The following is an 11350-nucleotide window of genomic DNA, read 5'->3' as shown; positions in this document are numbered from 1 at the left end:
GGACGGCTAGCGCAGATAGCCCTCGTGTAGCTTTGCGCGAAATTCAAAACAAACAAACAAACCCCCTAGCCAAGTACCTCGACTTTGCAACTCCTTCCTACACCACTCTCAAAAGTATTAACTTGCATATCCCACAATAGTCGCATATCTGTATAAACAGCATATTAATAATTAAGGAAGGAAAAATGGGAATTAAAACTCTTAATCCAAATAACAAAGTGTGTTAAACATGAGCGAACACACTTCAAATTTTTCAAAGTTTTAGGCTTTGTATTAATTTACTAAACTAGAAAGGAATGCCATGATATTCCAGGGCGAATAAACAAACATTGCGTTTAGGTTAAATTGCTGCTGTAAATAAGACCACCATTTAAGTTCCATTCTTTACATTATATCTAAATATCACAATCAGTAAAAATTGGGAAAATCATTCACGGTAATTTCAATGACACTGCGAAATCATAAGGTTTCATGGTTAGTTTCAAATAAAGTCAATACAAATACATTTCGCAGAAAAACATACAAAGACCACTTTTGTTTCTTTTGAATTGGTACAAAATATTGTAAATATATTTTCACTACTCCTGTTGAGTTTATTAAATTATAAAACGCAATGTTTTATTTCAAAGCCTATATCTTGTAATAAGTAAAGGTCAATCGTAGTGTTTTTATTTTGAATAGTCTTAAGTTCCTCATGGGGGAAGAAAAAACAACTTTGTCTCATGTGACTGTTGTTTTTCGGGCATTTTCTTTACGTATTAAACTAGACGTACACTATTTGATTGACGTCACTATGTATTTTTTTTTTCATAACGAGTATATGCCCTAGATGAAAGCGATCATTGTCATTGCCGCCAGTCATCTGCTATGTAGACATAAGCTTCAGGATTAGCGTCACGTTCTTAGCGTTCGTTGCAAACAGGATGAAAATTAAACTGTTTGTTTTTCATCTGACAGAATTTAGACATAAACATAACCCGCCAACGAACGTGCCATAAGTGTTGGATGAGCCTATGACTAAAATATAAAAAGTATGCAGAATTTGGTTTTCTCAACATGACAGACTTGACAGAACATTTTCTCAACATGACAGAAAATAGTTGGTGATTGTTCAGCTTTAGATTTTTCGTACGAGTCCTAACACAACGTGTGAACTCTGTATCTTTATTCGATTTTCGTTAGTCATTAAATTAAACCTCGAATCTTATTAACAAGTAAATGGATCCACATCCATCTCAGTTTCAGTTTTAATTCTCTATTAAATATGTGCGTGTGTCAGGTTTTGTGTATAAATACATTTATTTCGACAAGATCACTAGATTAGAAATACAGCTTGAGAAAAGTATTTGGCAGGTAGAAATAAACAGAATACGTAAAATCTGTAATGGAAGCTTTCAAAACTGCATAAGGCTCTCTATTTGTAATTAAGCACAAAGCTACACATTCAGTTATCTGTGCTCTGCCCAACACGGCTATCGAAACCCGGTTTCTACGTAAACCAGTTTTCGTCTAATTCTTTAGTATTCTACAGGTTTGAGTGGTTATTTGGAAATCATGTATACTTATCTTCATGTGGTCTGCGAAGATTTAATGTGTTATGTTTTTACAGGTTTGAATGGTTATTTGGAAATCATGTATAATTATCTTCATGTGGTCTGCGAAGATTTAATGTGTTATGTTTTTTCAACGTGCGACATGAATATTCTAATTCTTAACTTTCTTAAGTGTAGTAAGATGCAAATGTAAGTGTTCTTTCAAAGAAAGTTTTAGGCAATACATTGGCATGTTCAATAGTTTCTTGAAGGTAACTCTGCCTTCTACTAGATATTGGAAATGACTTTTGGGACTCGTAGATAGTTCTACTGGTTTTCAGCAAAGAGTCCAAAACGTGTCTTTAAAACAAACAGAAGGCATAATCTATCTACAAGAATTACAATACTGTTCAGTTTCACTATATATAACAGTCAGTGTGTCAATCACATTGTCAGTTAATCCACTCTTTTTTTACGGATGATTAAACTTTGAAAAACAAAATTTGCACAAGCTCCTGTATATTCTACTGGAAAACACGGTTTTCTGAAGGAAAGAAATGTTTAGGTAGTTTACGCGTTCTTCAATTGTTTTTCATTAACAGGCACGTGCTACAAGTTACCAAACGAAGCTAATAAGGCAGTTAGTCAACATAGATAATGTACGAATTTTTACAAACATTACACAAGCATAATAAAACTACATCATTCATTTGTTGATAACAATGTGTAGGAAAGTCTACATCATATATCCACGTCCTGCAACCTGCAACAACGATAATATATATGAATATCATCAGTGCTTTTACGTTTTATCAATAACACCTTTGTTCACTGTTTTATACTTCAGTGGCTAACCCTATATCATATGTACATTTCGTTTCGAGTTATCTCCAGAATAGTTTTCCCGCGCTGGTTTCTAATGTAGGGACGCACACTCTTAAGGGATATTTCCTGTGATTGCAGTGGTATCTAAAATGACTCTAATTAGTGCTCGAAACGTCATAATCTATAAATATCTAGATTTCTAGAGCATTCTACGAAACTTTTCCGTACTCTGTCAGGAATTCCAATGGAACTGTTGAACACTCATATTTAAACATTTTCTTTCGTTTGCATTCTCGTTGCTATTCTAAATACGGAATTCAGAGACCAAACACGATAAAACTGGCGTAATTGTATCTTCAGTTGACACAGTTTTATGTTTTATGGCCATCGGGTCATTAAGTACGTTCTTTTATACCTGTATATTATGTTTTTCTAATATAAGTTTTATCATATTTGTTCTATATTTGTTTGACAAATCTATAAAATGCTCAAGAACGTTGAATGTTCTTCATTTGTTTGACAAGTCTATAAAATTCTCAAGAACTTTGAATGTTCTTTATTTTTATTTGTGTAACAGGTCTATACAATGTTCAAGAATTTGAATGTTTTATTTCTTTGAGAAGTCTATAAAATTCTCAAGAACATTGAATGTTATTTATTTGTTTGACAAATCTATAAAATGCTCAAGAACTTTAAATGTTCTTTATTTGTGTGACAAGTCTATAAAATGCTCAATAACTTTGAATGTTATTTATTTGTTTGACAAATCTATAAAATGCTCAAGAACTTTAAATGTTCTTTATTTGTGTGACAAGTCTATAAAATGCTCAATAACTTTGAATGTTCTTCATTTGTATGACAAGTCTACAAAATGCTCAATAACTTTGAATGTTCTTTATTTGTGGGACAAATCTATAAAATGCTCAAGAACTTTAAATGTTCTTTATTTGTGTAACAAATCTGTAAAATGCATAAGAATTTGAATGTTTTATTTGTTTGAGAAGTCTATAAAATTCTCAAGAACTTTGAATGTTATTTATTTGTTTGACAAATCTATAAAATGCTCAAGAACTTTAAATGTTTTTTATTTGTGTGACAAGTCTATAAAATGCTCAATAACTTTGAATGTTCTTCATTTGTGTGACAAGTCTATAAAATGCTCAAGAAATTTGAATATTCATTAGTTATACGAATCATCTGCCTAAAAATATCTTTATGTTTTTCAGTTGAACAACCAACCAATAAAATATAATTCTGAATGTAATTTAGTTGTTTCTCCAGGCTATGAAATACATAAGAAGTTTCAATGTTCTTTGATTGCTGACCATCTTAAAAATACATAAGAACTTTGAAAGTTCTTTACTTGTTTGATCAGACTATAAAGATATATAAGATTTGTAATGTGTTTTAGTCGTTCAACATGAGACTTTGAAGAGAATTTAGTTATTTGCCTAGGCTATAAAACATGCATTTCGAATGTTGTCCAGTTAGCCACTAGTTTATAATGTACAGAATATTTATTACTACTATTTAGTTTGTGATTTCTATGTTTTAAGTCTATGTAACAGTACCCTAATTATCTCTCTTTGTAGCCAGAAGATAAAACGAACTTAAATAGCTTTGAATCCATCAGAAATATGTCATTTTTTTAAACAATGTAGCTCCCTGAACTGAGGTTAAATAGCAATTTACGTTAATAAAAATTGAAAATGTTCGATGATTGCTTTCAAAGAATGTTCTTGGTTTTTTTTAATAATCAAAAAAAGGGTAAAAGTGGTATAGCTTTTTTTTGTGGGCTTTTGTGTGGCAATAAAAACTATGTTTTATTTTAATCTATAGATCTTTTAAACGTCTTTAACATAAAAAAATACTTCTGAAAACTAAAACACGCCAGTTGAAACTTAGTAACCGAATATTTAACGTTATCAAGAGATCGACAGAGTATCCACAGAAAGTCTTCCTAACCGTACATATCTAAAACCAGTTATAATATATGCCCTCCTTAGTATGTTGTAGAATACGTCTTATATCTTACAACGTTATACGAAATCAAACTTGTTCGGAATACAAAGATATGTCATGCAGCTAAGTGAAATACGTTTATGGTAAACCGCTTGTTGTGCGCTTTAAAATAAAGTACAAATGACAGGAACAAGTTTTCTTGAATTGTTTGTTTTAACATTATGTTTATATTTACATCTACAATAAAAAAGTGGAATGTTTTAGAGAGGGATAGGACGTATAAAGCTAGTAACTAATGTGTAAAGTATTATTGTTCTATCACATCATACGTTTTTCAAGCAAAAGTACCCGTCCCCAGTGACAGAAAAAGTTTAAGTTAATCTATCAGTTTATATTATTTCATGGACTTAAAAAAGTTGGTTTTACTCATAGCTAAAGCTCTGAGCTACTTATACCGCCCATAGCGAAAAGTAATTGTTGAGCATTTCATCATTCTAAGAGCTGCTCAACAATAACATATGGTAAATCTACATTTATATTTTTTAAGTTACGTTACAGTTTAAAATGTGAATGATAGTGTGATTAATTCCAACAATTTAGTGTAGAATGTCCTGCTTGAGAAATAAAATTTGTCATCAACATTATTCATGCCTGTTCTCCCGTCATTTCAAAAGTGAATGTTGAGCTTTGCCTGCGTGCGCAGCTTTTCGAACGGGAGTCAGACGAACGCTCGGACAGACACCACGGTTCGCAATATAAATAGGATTAGTATCCTCTAAAATAAACAGCTTTAAAATAAACAAATTGAGGTTTTAACTTTACTTGCTATTCTCATGGTTTGATTTTCAACTTTTTTTCCATATATTGTCAATGATATTGAAGTTCTGTTTAAATGTCTCGCAGAAACATAATACTGATTCAGGTAAAATGGAGTATATGTATTTCACCACAGCTTGTTATGCATGGTCTGGTTGCTAGGGCGCTCGACTTGCAATCTGTGGGTTTCGAGGAAAAGAGTAATCTAAGATTTGGCGATGGATAGTGTTGACTGCTGTTTTTCCTTTAGTCTATCACTGCTAAATTACAGAAGGCTAGTGCAGATTTTTCTCGAATAGCTTTGCGCGAAATTCAAAATAAACCAAATCATGTCTGTTTTGCATACGCTAATATCGTTTCTCATCACTTAGATAAATTCAGCTCTACGTATTTTAAGTTACAACTTGTGATAATTACAAAATAAAACATGTTCCATTTAAAATTTGCACTTGGTTAATTAGAGCAAGTTCCTGGACAGCAGTAAAAAATAAAACAGCATAAAACCGTATTTGATTAATCCATGAAAATATATGAAAACAAAAAAATAATATTTTTTATTAACTGATAGGAAGTGTCACGTTTTAAAACTGTAACAAAATAAAACAAGTAGAAACCTCACCTCAGGGGGATCGGTTAAGTTGAGTACCTCACCAGTACACGCCACTCTTTCAGCAAACTGAAGAAGTCCTGAAGAGGTATTAAGTTCAGGCCAACCTCGGTTACTATAAATATTAAATAAGGCAAGAAATAAAATGAGCAGAATTCTCTACATTTCACAGAGCGAAGGTTTCGACAACATCTCTGGAGTAACAGATCGAACTTGTAAGAAAACTGGAGCAATTCAAGTTGGATGATTTACAATACCACCGTGTGTGATAAATAAAACATTACGCTCGAGCCACGGCTTCGAATGAAACCAAATATTATTGTTGAAGCTGATCAATATCGAGTTTAATGTTTGTTTGTTTTTGTATTTTGTAGAGATTACAGCAAGTTTAAGAATATCTTGAACAACCAACATAACTTTAACTGTTAATCTCATTGTATTTACATTTTATACCACATTCTGATAAGGCATGCTTATTTCATTCTAAAAAGAAAATTTCTGTGGCAAATCTATGTAAAAAAATTTTGAAAATCCTTCCGAGTATTCTTCCTGACGGTCTTTCGTATGTTATATGACTACCGAAGGATAAAAAAGTCTAACACTTACCATATAGTGTCTAAACACACCTAGCTTTCTTTACATTTTGTGAAAAACTACTTTTTAAAAGAACTTTTTTAACGTAATGTCAACATTTTTATTTCGAACATAACTGTACTTTTTTATTTTAATACCCTTACTTCCAGTGCAATTACATACTGATTCAGACATTTTACATACAATTGTTAATTTAGAATCACAACATCTCACGAAAAACTGGTTTAATATACGTTTCGTACTAACTAATGAATACAGCTTGTCTTTGAAAGAGGACAACAATCTGATAAAATATACCATTAAATTAAGATATACAAAAACGTATTCCAATTCAAGAAGTTACTGTTAAATGCTCGCAGAAATTATAGCAGTAGATAATTGCAGGCTATTTCTTTTATTTAACTTGTATATGTAACTAAGAATTGTCTACAAAATACCAAACACGTGTTAAACATGCAATTTTTAGAAACTTTGTTATATCTCGCACTATAAATCATTTGATTGTTTTGTTTGTTTTTGAAGTTAAGCACAAAGCTACACAATGGGCTACCTGTACTCTGCCCATCACGGGTGTTGAAACCGAATTTCTAGCGTTGTAACACCGCAGACATACCGCTGTGCCACTGGGGGGGGGCATAAATCATTTGAAACAATTTAAAATGTTTTATATGTTATCTTGGTTTAATATAATTTTAACAACGTTTGAGCTATTTAGAGATTTAGCTACCTGTTTATTAAATCTATTTTTACAATTCCATGGTATTCTAGCTTATATAATTGAGCTGCTTATTGTTATTGTTGTTGCTGCTAACATATTCTTAAATCAGTTGGTCGAGGCAACTTACTTCGAGAGCGTATGACCTCCTGCAGGTGATGCTAAGTCAAACGTTCGGCTAAACTTGACACTCTGAAATATCACGAGAAAGTGACTGTTAAACTTTTTACTATTTCATATTATCTGTCATTTTTTTTTGTAAAGTAACATATCATTTCTTTAAAAGGTGACTAATAAATTTTTCGTGTACCCTGTTTTTTCTGTAATTATTTTCAGTAAAATATCATTTATTTACAGTTTTCATGTGTTTTTTTATTCAAAGTTAAATACAAATATATGTATAGATCGTAATAAAATAAAAGTACTAATTCTATTAAAAAGATGTAACAAAAAATGTTATTGTGATATATTTACACAAACATCAGATCGTAAAAACTGTACTACTTTTTGTTTTCATCTGTTATAAGGCCTGTATTTTCTATTTTTAGGACTTTGTGTTTCGTATATTTTAAACCAAAGCTAAAAATCGTCTGAAAGTGACGCATTTGTTTTCCATTGATTCTCAACCAGCCTGAATATAACCATAAAATTGTATTAACTGAGGTGTTAAAGTTTGTAGAAGGTGGTTTTATTACTGATATATTGCTGATATTTATAGAGGTAGTGGGTATAGAACGTTAGTTATATGATATTATCTAACTTTTATATTGTTTTTCAGAATTTATAGTGCATACTGGAGGATCTGGACATAGTGGTAATAAATTCAGCGAAAAAAAAAGGCCTTTACTCTCCAGATAATAATAAAAAACTTTCAGCCAACGTTTCGCCCTTACGGCTTCATTGGGATTTGTAGTACAATACCTTTTGTATTGTTGCGAGTTGTCATACAATTTTCATGTGTTTTCTTGTTGTCTGTTTTTATTGTTGATTTAAAATATCATTGCTAGCATTGTCATACACACGCTCTCTAAACTGCCAATTACACTAAACAAACTCATACACGTATTGTGCAATAGAACACCATAATATAACATAGCGTTGCTGTTACAGAATTTACAGTGTTGTTCGTTTGGTAACTGGTTCTTGATTGGTATTTCATGGGTCTCGTGTAACGAATGCTATACGCGAACATCGGTCGATGAAGCTAACATGCACTAAAATGTTAGAGAGCAAGGACACTGCTAGATAACGTCATGTAAACATAAAATGTGAACTCATATAATGTTTAAAACAACACTTGGATGTTTAGTTATTCACAAACTACATGAATTCCAAATCAGAGCATTTTTAGGCGTGCTTATCTCCAACAAGTATTTCATTGTTAAATAAAATAATAAAATGAAAGTCAACGTTTTTTACTTGCACAATCATTTATTGGTAAAGATTAAAAATATACAAGTTCAAAGAAACTTAAAAACTCTACATTTTTCGGTGTAAATAATTCCATCATCTTCCCCTGAAGATTTTGAAGTTTCTTTTAACTTGTATGTTGAAATCCATATTGTTATTGAACTAGGTCCAAAGTTTGGATTGCTTAGATAAATACCAAGTTAAATTAATTTGATAATAATGAGTATTATTGAAAATTTGAAACGTAAGATATCTTTGATCATATTGAATAACATGGTCAGCTGAGCACTGCCGTTTGGAGCCGGATCAGCCCTAATAGATCGATGGTAAAGAATATGATCCAAATTAGCTTTATACGTCTTGAGAAACGGGTGTATATCATGTTTATATACGTATAATTGAACACTTTTATACCTTCTATGTATTCATGATACGTAAGCGTTGTTATGGTGTGAACGCTTTTTGCTGCATATTGAAGCCTGATTATAATCAATTATATTTGAGGTAAGGCAACAGTATTAGGTTTATTCTATTTTTTTAAAAAAAACACTACATTGTTTATGCGGTCCCTTAGTGTTTTCCCAAGAAAAATGTATATAACAATATTTCAGCCATATGTCAACCACATTCATAAGATAAATATTATTTACTATAATTACGCTTCCTAAGCAAAAGGTGCTCATCATTTCAATTGTTATTCTAATAAATGGCTTAAATAAATAGCGTTACGAGCACTTGTGTGTTTCTTAATAAGCTCTGGTATTGAGCGAAAAACATCATCGGCAATAGATGTGATGGACACAGTGTTGTTGAAATACCATTATACACCCTTCTTTTCGGAAAACATCCATAAGGTGCAGAGTGAAAAAAAAATGAAGTATTCGAAAAATACAATAATCCTAATACTCTTGTCTTATGATAAATACACGGGAGATTTGTTCGAGAAACTAAAGGCAACTGTTAATCGTATCGAATGTTATGTATGTGTGTATTTGTTTGTTTCGACACAATGGACTATCTGCACTCTCTTCACCGCCAGGGGACAAACATTATCTAAACGAGAAATGTTTTTTACTTTTAAAACTGGCCGCAAAGACGTTACCTAATTACCTTTTACTTTAAATTCGTATAAATCAAACGTATACTCTACATCGTTTAATGTTTTGCCACTAAAACATTTCATCAGTATGATCTGAAAAATGTATTGAGATATAAATTTTCAAATGCCATTACGTTCTTACCTCAGTATTTCCTCCTTCTTGGAGCAACAGTAACGCAGCACGTTCACACTTCAATAGCCTTTGAGCTCGCTGCATGATCTTTAAGATGACTTTATCCAATGATGTTTGTTCTTCAAACAGATCATGAACCACCTCCAATAAAGACTTGAGACGAAAATATCATGTAAATATGTTAATACAAAGGAAGTCTTAGAAATTAATTGATAAGTTCCTTGCGAAGGTTTCGAACCCAGTATAACTGCCAGAGCATGAATAAGTTTAGAATTAGAGGAATTTGGGTAAAACAATATATTTAGTGCTGCATCAAGAACATGAATATTTTTATTGGTTGTACTCGTCCAAGGAAATTAACAGTTGTTTTCTTTTAAACACACATTATAATTAACATCCGATTTCTTTCCTCCTTTAAACCGATCTTACTGAAGAGTGGAGCGCCATCTATAGTTAGGGCTCATTCTTCAACTTAAAGATTGTCCTTTACATTTACTTAGGTATTCTTGAAGGAAAATAAAAATTTTAAATGGAGCTGAACCATTGCTCTAACTTATGAATCGTTCAATATATAATTAACAGATTCTCCTGATGGCTAAACAGGTCAAATTAGTAGTTGTAATGGTTAGTGGCCTATATGATAATCTAACTCTAATTATTAATTGGTAACTAATTTTATTATATATATATCATTTACTTAATTATATTTTATAGTTACATACTAATTAGTTCTTGTTCTAAGTTCTAGTTTCTAATCTGCTGCTGTCTCCTGAGAGGTTCTAAGAAGGGCTATTATCTGAGAGGTTCTAAGAAGGGCTATTACGGTTTCAGTAATGTCTGGGATTTGAGCCTGAAGCTTCTTGACAGATGCTCCACAGTGGCACAGAGGTATGTCTGCGGACTTACAGCGCTAGAAATCGGGTTTCGATACATGTGGTTGATAGGGCACATATAGTCCATTGTGTAGCTTTGTGCTTAACTTCAAACAAATAAACGATCTTTATAGACAGTTTAATGCATTATCCACTCAACAGAGGTCTTTTTCCATTATAACTTTAATCAACTATATGAATGCTTTCAAGAAGAGAATCTAGGTTTTACTGACTTCTACGCTAGAGTGACTAAGTGTGTTATCCGCTAGGTGGACACAGAAGATATTGTCCGTGTGTGATTTATATCCCATTAATTTAGTATTATTCCATTTTACCGTACGGTCTTTTTTGCTGACATGATGGGCTGTTGGAGAGAGATCGGTATTACTGAGTGGTATGTTTGTTATGCTCCTGAATTCTATATTTTTTATGTCAAAGGAATTGGAATCCACAGTCACAAGGGGTTGGCGGTGGGTAGTATTGACTAGCTGTTTTTCCCTTTTAATATATCCCTTCGAAATTAGGAACGACTAGCGTAGATAACTTTGCGCGAAATTTAAGAACAGAAGTAAAAAATGGCTTCTTTCTATCTGTGTGTCCGCCTTTCTCACTTTTAGGCTTTGACCAATTTCAAAGAAACTTAGCACGCACCCTTACGGTCACTAGAACGATAAAGCTTTCGGATATTACTTCCTAATGTCACTAACCGGAGACTGTATTTCCTCTCCGTGCGTAGCCAATGTATTATATATATATATATATATATATATATATATATATAATAA

The 11350-nt window shown here is 32.1% G+C and overlaps 1 protein-coding gene across 1 annotated transcript in view; it reads right to left on the bottom strand.

The window, feature by feature from the left end:
* Positions 1 to 11350, bottom strand: part of LOC106462839 (dual 3',5'-cyclic-AMP and -GMP phosphodiesterase 11A-like) — a 137705-nt gene that overhangs the window by 40579 nt on the left and 85776 nt on the right. Inside the window, exons 5-7 of the mRNA XM_013922802.2 lie at positions 9703 to 9846; positions 7182 to 7243; positions 5755 to 5857 (exon numbers count right to left, since the gene is read on the bottom strand). Of these exons, the coding sequence (XP_013778256.2) occupies positions 5755 to 5857; positions 7182 to 7243; positions 9703 to 9846 (309 nt within the window). The remainder of the gene's footprint in view (positions 1 to 5754; positions 5858 to 7181; positions 7244 to 9702; positions 9847 to 11350) is intronic.

This window comes from Limulus polyphemus, unplaced genomic scaffold (assembly GCF_000517525.1).
Source record: "Limulus polyphemus unplaced genomic scaffold, Limulus_polyphemus-2.1.2 Scaffold1265, whole genome shotgun sequence".
NCBI lineage: Eukaryota > Metazoa > Arthropoda > Merostomata > Xiphosura > Limulidae > Limulus > Limulus polyphemus.
The sequence above is the reverse complement of the archived record's forward strand: the minus strand, read 5'-3'. Positions and strand labels throughout refer to the sequence as shown.